Below are 13,623 nucleotides of genomic sequence, written 5' to 3'. Positions count from 1 at the left end.
CTCAGGGAATATAATATACACCTGTTCATATGGGATATGTGTTCATTCTCCTATTATTTACATATATTTCATGTTCATTCCCCACCTATCAGGCTCAGGGAATATAATATACACCTGTTCATATGGGATATGTGTTCATTCTCCTATTATTTACATATATTTCATGTTCATTCCCCACCTATCAGGCTCAGGGAATATAATATACACCTGTTTATATGGGATATGTGTTCATTCTCCTATTATTTACATATATTTCATGTTCATTCCCCACCTATCAGGCTCAGGGAATATATTATACACCTGTTTATATGGGATATGTGTTCATTCTCCTATTCTCTACATATATTTCATCTTCATTCCCCACATATAAAGCTCAGGGAATATAATATACACCTGTTTATATGGGATATGTGTTCATTCTTCTATTCTCTACATATATTTCATCTTCATTCCCCACATATAAAGCTCAAGGAATATAATATACACCTGTTTTTATGGGATATGTGTTCATTCTCCTATTCTCTACATATATTTCATGTTCATTCCCCACCTATCAGGCTCAGGGAATATAATATACAACTGTTTATATGAAATATGTGTTCATTCCTCTATTATCAGAGTAAAGATAGAAAGGGGCGCACCAATATATAATGTCACAGTCACCATCAAGGGGTGCAATACTTAGTCTATAAATAGAACAGGACAAACGAAAAGAGAAAGGGTAGACTAAAAATAGTATGCACAACCCAAAATATAGAGACAATCGGTAGTACTATAAAGCAAAACACCTTTATTAAACACCTCAAAAAACATGTTAAAAACATTTAAAAACAAATGTACAAATCCCTATACCCATCATATCCCATAATAAATGACAATCCCATAATACAATAGGAAAACAGTAATATCCTACCCTAGATGCACCTAGTCACATATGCTCTCCTGCAAAAATGTGCCTATACAGGCCGCAAAGGACTCGACCACAATATGTCAGTATCCACTGCTAATAACCAAAAAATGAAACATCCATGCAATACATGGTCCTGAGATTGGAATGTGATAGCATGCTATATAACAGCTGTGGATACAACCTGTCCTGCGTCAATTCTGGTATATGGAGATGCAGCAATGTCAAAGGGCACAGAGCACCACAAGGGTTAAATCCACATAGAGCCAGGGAACATAACAGCCCCAAAATGGCCCTGAGGTAGGAGAAGGATAAGGTGGGAGCGCACCCCACGCGTATCGCTGCCTCCGCAGCTTCGTCAGGGGAAGTGAAACTAAAGGTGCAACAGTGTGTGCTTAAATAATAAATCCAATAAGGTAAATTGCATACCGGTGTGGGAGAGAGAGAGAGAGGTAAAAGCCGGAAGACGCCGGCGACGCCATGACGACAGGAACACAATCATAATGAACGGCAATCCTAGAGCGTCCAAAGGGTCACATGCGCACGCGCAAACCGCGGTATTCCATAGGACCACGTTGCGCACGCGCCGTGCCAGCCGGCTAGATGGACACGTCATAGGACACAGGGCAAAGAGAAATGGAATAAAGCCCGAGGACCGGACTAAGCTAGCGAGGCCGGCTAGATGGACACATCATGGGACACAGAGCAGAGGGGGTGGGATAAGGACCAAAAAGCCAGAGAGGGGGGAAGGGAGGGGAAAAAAAAAAAAAAACACAACAGGTAAAAAGAGGGCAGAGTGTGCATGTTGCAGCAAGACACAGAGGCACAAGATATCCACCCGCAGAATGCCGGGAGATATCACAATCATAGACATATACTAGTGATTAAAGGCAAAACCGCCAAAGGACACAAAAAGACAGGGCATATAAAGCCACCCAGAAAACCTGAAAGGGAGAAAGGAATATTATTATTGTTGGCAAGTGCACAGGTATAAGTGCACGTAAACACCTATACAGCAACCATATACAGTATGTAACAATATCAGGCAAAAAACACACACATATATAAATATAAACAGACTGATGTCCCTTGAGTCCGTAAGTATATGTACGAGTATTCTCTCAATGCCGCTATGTAGACGTTTCCGGTCCCCAGCTTATAGTCCCATAGTCGATGAGGCCGACACCATCCAGATCTATACGAGAGAAAGCACTCTTCATCACAAGCCCCTTCCGACTTGCCAATCTCAAATGCGCATCCGAGCCCATAGTCCATAATAGGAGTTTGCCATAAAATCCGCATTGTAGCTGTGAGAGCAAAATCTCTTCTGCATAAGATGTCCTTCCATTTGCCATAATGGCATGCCGCACATCCACCCTCCAGGGTCCACTTCATTATCTAATGTGTCAAAGACCTCTGCATCCATGTTGGTCCCCACAGTAAGCTTGTAATATCCATATCCCAATTTCCAGGGATGATCATCACCCTTTTGGGTGCGTCCTCAGCCTTCCTGAATGGAGACAAATGCAAAATTAGATATGGGCACCAAATCTGAAGGGAACCAAATCAGACGTCCCAGAAACTAAAAATACCCCAATGAATCTACGCGCCAACTATCCTAGGAACCCCGTGAAGAGCAATTCCTCATTTAGGCCCATGGGTGCGACCGCCTGAAGATCGAAAATCCACCTGGACTCAGCACGCAAGAGATAGTTAGATATATTGCCACCCCTTTCGCCACAGGAAACCCTCTGTAACCCCACAACTTGCAAATCAATGGGCGAACCCCTATGTTTCAGCAAGAAATGCGCCGCCACAGGAGTCAAGATTTTACCTTTGCCTTGGTCCGTAGCCGCCAGGCGTATGGTTGATACGTGTTTTTGAAACCTCTTACGTAGTTCTTGGGATGTTTGCCCTACATAGATCATATTACAAGGGCAAATTAGCACATAAATAACATTTCTGCTCCTGCAGTTGATGTAAGCCTTTAACGCATGTCTGCTGGAGTTCGTGGGGTGTGTAAATATGTCCCGGGTGGGCGTCATAAAGGGGCAGACATTACATTCCCCACAGGGGAATGATCCCTTGAGGACAATACCCCTATTAAGTTTGACCGTGGGCCTAGAAAAATGGCTCCTGGTCAACAACTGCCTCAGATTCGGGGCTCTTCTAGATGTCAATAACGGCCTATTGCTGATGACTTGTGTGGTTTGCATATCTGTTTGCAAGATCGGCCAATGTCTAGTGAGGATGTGTCTTACCTGCCCCCAGCTGTCATTATAGTCCGTGATGAACCTCGTCTGCGATTCTCGGGAACGACCCACAGGAATCAAAAGTGAGGCCTGATCATGTTGTCTTGCTTGCTGGAAAGCCGTGGCAACCACTCGTTTGGGATAACTCCTCTGTCTGAAGCGGTCCGTCAGATCCCGAGCTTGCATCAGAAAGTCTTGATCCCGAGTGCAATTACGTCTAATGCGTAAAAATTGTCCCGTCGGGACGCCCACCTTCGTGTGCCAAGGGTGAAAACTGTTGAACTCCAAAAGAGCGTTAGTAGCAGTGGGCTTCCGGAAAAGGTCCGTGACCAGCTTGTTCCCTTGTACGAAAATTCTCAGATCCAGAAAGCTAGTCGAACTGTTGGAAATAGAGTGGGTTAAAAAGATATTATGGGGGTTGGAATTGAGGCTGTGGATGAAATCAGTACAACCCTCCCTGCTGCCCGACCAAATAAAGAATAAGTCATCGATATAGCGATGCCAATTCCGGACATGATGTTGATATGCCAGGGATGGGTACACAAACACCTCCTCCCACCAACCTAAGAAGATGTTTGCGTAGGTTGGTGCACATTTCGCCCCCATTGCCACTCCAGCTGTCTGTAAATAAAATGTTCTGTCAAACAAAAAATAGTTGTGATGAAGAACAAATTTCAGCAGATCCAACAGAAAAGAATCATGCCCCCGATCTGAGTGTGACAGTTTGTCTAGGCAAAAAGTAACCGCATGCAGGCCATCACTATGCTTGATGTTGGAGTACAAAGACTCCACATCACAAGTTACCAGGTAGAATTCTCCCGGCAGTTCTATCCGTCCACAGACCTCAATAAAATGGGCAGAATCCCTTATAAAGGAGGGCAAGGCCGTGACTATTGGCTGGAAGAAGAAGTCCAAATACTCACTTGCCCGCTCGCAGATACTCCCAATGCTAGAAACAATCGGCCTTCCTGGTGGTTTCTTCTCGTCTTTATGTATCTTCGGCAACATATAAAATGTTGCCGTGACCGGATGTTCCACCCATAAATATTTTTTCTCTTGGGGCGAGATAATGCCGAAACTTAGCGTCCTGCAGAGTAAAGAGTCAAATTTAGACGCAAACACTGCCGTGGGATCTGAAGGTAATTTTTGATAGCATCTGGGGTTAGTGAGCTGTCTATTGGCCTCCTCTAAATATGCTTCAATTGACCACAGCACCACATTGCCCCCCTTATCCGCCTCTTTAATCACAAATTCCTTGTTGCTTTGTAAGTCCCGCAAGGCCCGTTTTTCGGCAAGATTAAGGTTAGAGGATCTACCCACCTGTGTTGGCATTGCCAGAATGTCTCGTTTCACCAGCTCAAAGAATATCTTGATTGCGGGTACCAAGGAAAAGGAAGGCGTTTTAAGGGATCTATTTCTGCCAGGGAACTTTCTTCTGGTACACCCTGATTCGTTCTCCTCCAGTAGGGCTAGTAGATCTTGAAAGGCTTGGCGCTCATCCTCAGGTATTGATTGTAGAATATCCGGTTTTTTGTAGATAACCTGAAATGTGAGGTTCCTACAAAACAAATAGAGGTCCTTAACTAAAGTAAATTTGTCGGCCGTATGTGTGGGAGCAAAAGTTAAACCCCTCTTCAGGACGGCAAGTTCCACCGCAGTAAGTTCATATTTAGAAAGATTTATTACCTGGAGGGTGGATGTAGAGGCTCCAGAGGTCTGTTCCGTATCAGGGGGGGAGGAGGCTTGATTTATTTCCGTCTGGTTGAGTATTTGTGGGGGTAAGTCGGATTGTGGTCCCTGTGGCGCGTTATGCGTTTTCTTGTTCCCCCTCCGTCTCCTCCCACGCCTGGTCCGTGGTCTACCTCGCTTCCGGTGGAAGATAAAAAATCATCACTAGAGCTTTCTTCACCACGAGGTAGAGAGGTGGATATTGTAGTTGCTGTCACGGAACCATGGCCATAGGTTCTAGTACGGCGTGGGTTACCCCTGTGCGTCCATCTATACACTGCATTTTGCTCAAAATCAGTCCTGTCCCTAAGAAGTTTTTTACGCTTCCTGCTCGTCACCTCTACCTCATATTTGTCCAAGGTCTCTTTAAGTGTGGTCTTGAAGGTATGCACCTGTGTCCCTTCAAATGTGTTCAATTTGGTTTCCAATTCTTTAATGGAGGTCTTGGTCGCCGTAAACAGGTCTCTGTCATGCTCCAATAATAGGTTGATAAGTATATTTGAACAGCGTGTAAGACCCTGTTCCCAAATCTGTTAAAATGATCCTGAGGGTTCCCAAGCTGGAAATATGGAGACCCTCAAACCACGAGGTATCAAACCTAATTTCAAATACTCTTCTAGACTCCTCATGTTCCACCAGAGTCTAATCCCTGTCTTATGTGCCCTCATCAATTCTGAGCACACATTGGAAAAACCTGATTCTGACTCAACAGCAACCGATCCAGAAAGATCAAACACATTGGATGGTTTGGCTAGCCAGGCCGCCTCCCTAGCCTCCCAGTCCATCACCCTAAACCCGAGTATGCAAAAACCAATATGGAAAAAAAAAAAAAAAAAATAATAATAATTATATATATAATAATAATAATATACAAAATTACGCAAAAATATGCGTGTGCTGCTCCCAAAGAACACCCCGGGACACGGGGCAACAACTAGCACAAGAGTAAAGATAGAAAGGGGCGCACCAATATATAATGTCACAGTCACCATCAAGGGGTGCAATACTTAGTCTATAAATAGAACAGGACAAACGAAAAGAGAAAGGGTAGACTAAAAATAGTATGCACAACCCAAAATATAGAGACAATCGGTAGTACTATAAAGCAAAACACCTTTATTAAACACCTCAAAAAACATGTTAAAAACATTTAAAAACAAATGTACAAATCCCTATACCCATCATATCCCATAATAAATGACAATCCCATAATACAATAGGAAAACAGTAATATCCTACCCTAGATGCACCTAGTCACATATGCTCTCCTGCAAAAATGTGCCTATACAGGCCGCAAAGGACTCGACCACAATATGTCAGTATCCATGTGCGCATGTGACCCTTTGGACGCTCTAGGATTGCCGTTCATTATGATTGTGTTCCTGTCGTCATGGCGTCGCCGGCGTCTTCCGGCTTTTACCTCTCTCTCTCTCTCCCACACCGGTATGCAATTTACCTTATTGGATTTATTATTTAAGCACACACTGTTGCACCTTTAGTTTCACTTCCCCTGACGAAGCTGCGGAGGCAGCGATACGCGTGGGGTGCGCTCCCACCTTATCCTTCTCCTACCTCAGGGCCATTTTGGGGCTGTTATGTTCCCTGGCTCTATGTGGATTTAACCCTTGTGGTGCTCTGTGCCCTTTGACATTGCTGCATCTCCATATACCAGAATTGACGCAGGACAGGTTGTATCCACAGCTGTTATATAGCATGCTATCACATTCCAATCTCAGGACCATGTATTGCATGGATATTAGCAGTGGATACTGACATATTGTGGTCGAGTCCTTTGCGGCCTGTATAGGCACATTTTTGCAGGAGAGCATATGTGACTAGGTGCATCTAGGGTAGGATATTACTGTTTTCCTATTGTATTATGGGATTGTCATTTATTATGGGATATGATGGGTATAGGGATTTGTACATTTGTTTTTAAATGTTTTTAACATGTTTTTTGAGGTGTTTAATAAAGGTGTTTTGCTTTATAGTACTACCGATTGTCTCTATATTTTGGGTTGTGCATACTATTTTTAGTCTACCCTTTCTCTTTTCGTTTGTCCTGTTCTATTTATAGACTAAGTATTGCACCCCTTGATGGTGACTGTGACATTATATATTGGTGCGCCCCTTTCTATCTTTACTCTTGTGCTAGTTGTTGCCCCGTGTCCCGGGGTGTTCTTTGGGAGCAGCACACGCATATTTTTGCGTAATTTTGTATATTATTATTATTATATATATAATTATTATTATTTTTTTTTTTTTTTTTTCCATATTGGTTTTTGCATACTCGGGTTTAGGGTGATGGACTGGGAGGCTAGGGAGGCGGCCTGGCTAGCCAAACCATCCAATGTGTTTGATCTTTCTGGATCGGTTGCTGTTGAGTCAGAATCAGGTTTTTCCAATGTGTGCTCAGAATTGATGAGGGCACATAAGACAGGGATTAGACTCTGGTGGAACATGAGGAGTCTAGAAGAGTATTTGAAATTAGGTTTGATACCTCGTGGTTTGAGGGTCTCCATATTTCCAGCTTGGGAACCCTCAGGATCATTTTAACAGATTTGGGAACAGGGTCTTACACGCTGTTCAAATATACTTATCAACCTATTATTGGAGCATGACAGAGACCTGTTTACGGCGACCAAGACCTCCATTAAAGAATTGGAAACCAAATTGAACACATTTGAAGGGACACAGGTGCATACCTTCAAGACCACACTTAAAGAGACCTTGGACAAATATGAGGTAGAGGTGACGAGCAGGAAGCGTAAAAAACTTCTTAGGGACAGGACTGATTTTGAGCAAAATGCAGTGTATAGATGGACGCACAGGGGTAACCCACGCCGTACTAGAACCTATGGCCATGGTTCCGTGACAGCAACTACAATATCCACCTCTCTACCTCGTGGTGAAGAAAGCTCTAGTGATGATTTTTTATCTTCCACCGGAAGCGAGGTAGACCACGGACCAGGCGTGGGAGGAGACGGAGGGGGAACAAGAAAACGCATAACGCGCCACAGGGACCACAATCCGACTTACCCCCACAAATACTCAACCAGACGGAAATAAATCAAGCCTCCTCCCCCCCTGATACGGAACAGACCTCTGGAGCCTCTACATCCACCCTCCAGGTAATAAATCTTTCTAAATATGAACTTACTGCGGTGGAACTTGCCGTCCTGAAGAGGGGTTTAACTTTTGCTCCCACACATACGGCCGACAAATTTACTTTAGTTAAGGACCTCTATTTGTTTTGTAGGAACCTCACATTTCAGGTTATCTACAAAAAACCGGATATTCTACAATCAATACCTGAGGATGAGCGCCAAGCCTTTCAAGATCTACTAGCCCTACTGGAGGAGAACGAATCAGGGTGTACCAGAAGAAAGTTCCCTGGCAGAAATAGATCCCTTAAAACGCCTTCCTTTTCCTTGGTACCCGCAATCAAGATATTCTTTGAGCTGGTGAAACGAGACATTCTGGCAATGCCAACACAGGTGGGTAGATCCTCTAACCTTAATCTTGCCGAAAAACGGGCCTTGCGGGACTTACAAAGCAACAAGGAATTTGTGATTAAAGAGGCGGATAAGGGGGGCAATGTGGTGCTGTGGTCAATTGAAGCATATTTAGAGGAGGCCAATAGACAGCTCACTAACCCCAGATGCTATCAAAAATTACCTTCAGATCCCACGGCAGTGTTTGCGTCTAAATTTGACTCTTTACTCTGCAGGACGCTAAGTTTCGGCATTATCTCGCCCCAAGAGAAAAAATATTTATGGGTGGAACATCCGGTCACGGCAACATTTTATATGTTGCCGAAGATACATAAAGACGAGAAGAAACCACCAGGAAGGCCGATTGTTTCTAGCATTGGGAGTATCTGCGAGCGGGCAAGTGAGTATTTGGACTTCTTCTTCCAGCCAATAGTCACGGCCTTGCCCTCCTTTATAAGGGATTCTGCCCATTTTATTGAGGTCTGTGGACGGATAGAACTGCCGGGAGAATTCTACCTGGTAACTTGTGATGTGGAGTCTTTGTACTCCAACATCAAGCATAGTGATGGCCTGCATGCGGTTACTTTTTGCCTAGACAAACTGTCACACTCAGATCGGGGGCATGATTCTTTTCTGTTGGATCTGCTGAAATTTGTTCTTCATCACAACTATTTTTTGTTTGACAGAACATTTTATTTACAGACAGCTGGAGTGGCAATGGGGGCGAAATGTGCACCAACCTACGCAAACATCTTCTTAGGTTGGTGGGAGGAGGTGTTTGTGTACCCATCCCTGGCATATCAACATCATGTCCGGAATTGGCATCGCTATATCGATGACTTATTCTTTATTTGGTCGGGCAGCAGGGAGGGTTGTACTGATTTCATCCACAGCCTCAATTCCAACCCCCATAATATCTTTTTAACCCACTCTATTTCCAACAGTTCGACTAGCTTTCTGGATCTGAGAATTTTCGTACAAGGGAACAAGCTGGTCACGGACCTTTTCCGGAAGCCCACTGCTACTAACGCTCTTTTGGAGTTCAACAGTTTTCACCCTTGGCACACGAAGGTGGGCGTCCCGACGGGACAATTTTTACGCATTAGACGTAATTGCACTCGGGATCAAGACTTTCTGATGCAAGCTCGGGATCTGACGGACCGCTTCAGACAGAGGAGTTATCCCAAACGAGTGGTTGCCACGGCTTTCCAGCAAGCAAGACAACATGATCAGGCCTCACTTTTGATTCCTGTGGGTCGTTCCCGAGAATCGCAGACGAGGTTCATCACGGACTATAATGACAGCTGGGGGCAGGTAAGACACATCCTCACTAGACATTGGCCGATCTTGCAAACAGATATGCAAACCACACAAGTCATCAGCAATAGGCCGTTATTGACATCTAGAAGAGCCCCGAATCTGAGGCAGTTGTTGACCAGGAGCCATTTTTCTAGGCCCACGGTCAAACTTAATAGGGGTATTGTCCTCAAGGGATCATTCCCCTGTGGGGAATGTAATGTCTGCCCCTTTATGACGCCCACCCGGGACATATTTACACACCCCACGAACTCCAGCAGACATGCGTTAAAGGCTTACATCAACTGCAGGAGCAGAAATGTTATTTATGTGCTAATTTGCCCTTGTAATATGATCTATGTAGGGCAAACATCCCAAGAACTACGTAAGAGGTTTCAAAAACACGTATCAACCATACGCCTGGCGGCTACGGACCAAGGCAAAGGTAAAATCTTGACTCCTGTGGCGGCGCATTTCTTGCTGAAACATAGGGGTTCGCCCATTGATTTGCAAGTTGTGGGGTTACAGAGGGTTTCCTGTGGCGAAAGGGGTGGCAATATATCTAACTATCTCTTGCGTGCTGAGTCCAGGTGGATTTTCGATCTTCAGGCGGTCGCACCCATGGGCCTAAATGAGGAATTGCTCTTCACGGGGTTCCTAGGATAGTTGGCGCGTAGATTCATTGGGGTATTTTTAGTTTCTGGGACGTCTGATTTGGTTCCCTTCAGATTTGGTGCCCATATCTAATTTTGCATTTGTCTCCATTCAGGAAGGCTGAGGACGCACCCAAAAGGGTGATGATCATCCCTGGAAATTGGGATATGGATATTACAAGCTTACTGTGGGGACCAACATGGATGCAGAGGTCTTTGACACATTAGATAATGAAGTGGACCCTGGAGGGTGGATGTGCGGCATGCCATTATGGCAAATGGAAGGACATCTTATGCAGAAGAGATTTTGCTCTCACAGCTACAATGCGGATTTTATGGCAAACTCCTATTATGGACTATGGGCTCGGATGCGCATTTGAGATTGGCAAGTCGGAAGGGGCTTGTGATGAAGAGTGCTTTCTCTCGTATAGATCTGGATGGTGTCGGCCTCATCGACTATGGGACTATAAGCTGGGGACCGGAAACGTCTACATAGCGGCATTGAGAGAATACTCGTACATATACTTACGGACTCAAGGGACATCAGTCTGTTTATATTTATATATGTGTGTGTTTTTTGCCTGATATTGTTACATACTGTATATGGTTGCTGTATAGGTGTTTACGTGCACTTATACCTGTGCACTTGCCAACAATAATAATATTCCTTTCTCCCTTTCAGGTTTTCTGGGTGGCTTTATATGCCCTGTCTTTTTGTGTCCTTTGGCGGTTTTGCCTTTAATCACTAGTATATGTCTATGATTGTGATATCTCCCGGCATTCTGCGGGTGGATATCTTGTGCCTCTGTGTCTTGCTGCAACATGCACACTCTGCCCTCTTTTTACCTGTTGTGTTTTTTTTTTTTTTTCCCCTCCCTTCCCCCCTCTCTGGCTTTTTGGTCCTTATCCCACCCCCTCTGCTCTGTGTCCCATGATGTGTCCATCTAGCCGGCCTCGCTAGCTTAGTCCGGTCCTCGGGCTTTATTCCATTTCTCTTTGCCCTGTGTCCTATGACGTGTCCATCTAGCCGGCTGGCACGGCGCGTGCGCAACGTGGTCCTATGGAATACCGCGGTTTGCGCGTGCGCATGTGACCCTTTGGACGCTCTAGGATTGCCGTTCATTATGATTGTGTTCCTGTCGTCATGGCGTCGCCGGCGTCTTCCGGCTTTTACCTCTCTCTCTCTCTCCCACACCGGTATGCAATTTACCTTATTGGATTTATTATTTAAGCACACACTGTTGCACCTTTAGTTTCACTTCCCCTGACGAAGCTGCGGAGGCAGCGATACGCGTGGGGTGCGCTCCCACCTTATCCTTCTCCTACCTCAGGGCCATTTTGGGGCTGTTATGTTCCCTGGCTCTATGTGGATTTAACCCTTGTGGTGCTCTGTGCCCTTTGACATTGCTGCATCTCCATATACCAGAATTGACGCAGGACAGGTTGTATCCACAGCTGTTATATAGCATGCTATCACATTCCAATCTCAGGACCATGTATTGCATGGATGTTTCATTTTTTGGTTATTAGCAGTGGATACTGACATATTGTGGTCGAGTCCTTTGCGGCCTGTATAGGCACATTTTTGCAGGAGAGCATATGTGACTAGGTGCATCTAGGGTAGGATATTACTGTTTTCCTATTGTATTATGGGATTGTCATTTATTATGGGATATGATGGGTATAGGGATTTGTACATTTGTTTTTAAATGTTTTTAACATGTTTTTTGAGGTGTTTAATAAAGGTGTTTTGCTTTATAGTACTACCGATTGTCTCTATATTTTGGGTTGTGCATACTATTTTTAGTCTACCCTTTCTCTTTTCGTTTGTCCCATTCCTCTATTATCTACATATATTTCATGTTCATTCCCCACCTATCAGGCTCAGGGAATATAATATACACCTGTTTATATGGGATATGTGTTCATTATCCTATTCTCTACATATATTTCATGTTCATTCCCCACTAATCAGGATCAGGGAGTATAATATACACCTGTTTATATGGGATATGTGTTCATTCTCCTATTCTCTACATATATTTCATCTTCATTCCCCACATATAAAGCTCAGGGAATATAATATACACCTGTTTATATGGGATATGTGTTCATTCTTCTATTATCTACATATATTTCATCTTCATTCCCCACCTATCAGGCTCAGGGAATATATTATACACCTGTTTATATGGGATCTGTGTTCATTCTCCTATTATCTACATATATTCCATGTTCATTGCCCACCTATAAAGCTCAGGGAATATAATATACACCTTTTTTTACGGGATCTATGTTGATTTCCTAATTTTTTTTACATATAATTTATGTTCAGTTCATATCCAAGATGCATAAGAAATCTATAACTTCTCTCCATCTCTTTGGACCTATAAGTTATTATGTTCATTCTTTTTATTTATTCCTTTTCTTCATTCTTTTTAGTACGTCCCTCATGGGTGGGGAAGCACAAGGGCCTTACTCATGGGTGGGGGAAGCAGAGGGATCTTGTTCATGGGAGGAGGAGCAGAGGGGTCTTGTACATGGGAGGGGGAGCAGAGGGGTCTTGCGCCCCCATTGTATATGTTTTTATATGGGTTTAAATTTTTCTTTTTTCGTTCTTTAATCTTAGGTTTTCCTTTGAAGGGATATGGTGGTGGCAACTGTCGGGAACTTGTTAGAATTCTGGAGCAGAGGAAGAACTCCATCTTGCATATCGCGGTTCTTGGATGCATACTTAATATGGGGGGCATATTTCATTAATTATGTGAATGTGTGACCAGGTGTTATGAGTGATCATTACTACTAGAGAATGTATCCCTTCCAAATTATTGTATATCTGTACATGCGTTAATTATATTTATACATCTGTTTTATACTGTACATATTGTGGATGTTGGTGGAGGCGATGGGTTCTCTAGTTATTATGTACACCTATAGGTTATACTATGGATCATACTTTCCAATTAGTCCCCTATATACTCATATTGTGTTTGTATATCCATATCTATATCTTTACTTATATAGGCAGTGCGGCAACTGCCTACTGTGATGCATCGCTAGATGGCGCCTGGTATATTTATTTTTTACCTTCATTAGCTTGGCGTCCGCTCCCCTTTGCCCGTATGTTGCCCTTCACTAATATGGCGTAACTTGCCGCATATTACATGTGCGCTTGCGCTCTTTTTACCGCCGACTCTCTGTTGACCGTGCGCGGACTTCCTGGTCACGTGGGGCCCCACGTACTTCCGGTCGTCTCGCGCCCGGCTCACTGAGGCTGAGCGGAAGTGCTATTG

At 44.0% G+C, this 13,623-nt stretch overlaps 2 protein-coding genes across 6 annotated transcripts; one reads left to right on the top strand and one right to left on the bottom strand.

Annotated features, from left to right (window-relative positions):
• Positions 1 to 1,068: 1,068 nt before the first annotated feature.
• On the bottom strand, positions 1,069 to 5,406 carry LOC138665266 (uncharacterized). 3 transcript variants are annotated; one of them, XR_011318438.1, is made up of 5 exons: positions 4,480 to 5,406; positions 4,083 to 4,246; positions 3,169 to 3,538; positions 2,742 to 2,822; positions 1,069 to 2,417 (listed from the first exon to the last, which is right to left on the bottom strand). XR_011318438.1 is itself a non-coding variant. In XM_069752590.1 (3 exons), the coding sequence occupies exons 1-3, from the start codon at positions 4,489 to 4,491 to the stop codon at positions 2,409 to 2,411; spliced, it is 1,413 nt and encodes a 470-aa protein (XP_069608691.1). In that variant the 5' UTR covers positions 4,492 to 5,406; the 3' UTR covers positions 1,069 to 2,408. The 3 variants fall into 3 exon arrangements, 2 of the variants coding, with proteins under 2 accessions (XP_069608691.1, XP_069608690.1); XM_069752590.1 differs by having other exon boundaries at positions 3,169 to 5,406; XM_069752589.1 differs by having other exon boundaries at positions 1,069 to 2,822; positions 3,169 to 4,717; positions 4,846 to 5,406.
• A 2,051-nt stretch (positions 5,407 to 7,457) lies between these two features.
• On the top strand, positions 7,458 to 11,795 carry LOC138665267 (uncharacterized). Of its 3 annotated transcripts, XR_011318439.1 has the most exons (5): positions 7,458 to 8,384; positions 8,618 to 8,781; positions 9,326 to 9,695; positions 10,042 to 10,122; positions 10,447 to 11,795. XR_011318439.1 is itself a non-coding variant. In XM_069752591.1 (3 exons), exons 2-3 carry the CDS (start codon positions 8,373 to 8,375, stop codon positions 10,132 to 10,134), a joined length of 1,416 nt encoding a protein of 471 aa, XP_069608692.1. In that variant the 5' UTR covers positions 7,458 to 8,018; positions 8,147 to 8,372; the 3' UTR covers positions 10,135 to 11,795. The 3 variants fall into 3 exon arrangements, 2 of the variants coding, with proteins under 2 accessions (XP_069608692.1, XP_069608693.1); XM_069752591.1 differs by having other exon boundaries at positions 7,458 to 8,018; positions 8,147 to 9,695; positions 10,042 to 11,795; XM_069752592.1 differs by having other exon boundaries at positions 7,458 to 9,695.
• Positions 11,796 to 13,623: the final 1,828 nt, after the last annotated feature.

This window comes from Ranitomeya imitator, chromosome 2 (assembly GCF_032444005.1).
Source record: "Ranitomeya imitator isolate aRanImi1 chromosome 2, aRanImi1.pri, whole genome shotgun sequence".
NCBI classification, from domain to species: domain Eukaryota; kingdom Metazoa; phylum Chordata; class Amphibia; order Anura; family Dendrobatidae; genus Ranitomeya; species Ranitomeya imitator.
The sequence above is the reverse complement of the archived record's forward strand: the minus strand, read 5'-3'. Positions and strand labels throughout refer to the sequence as shown.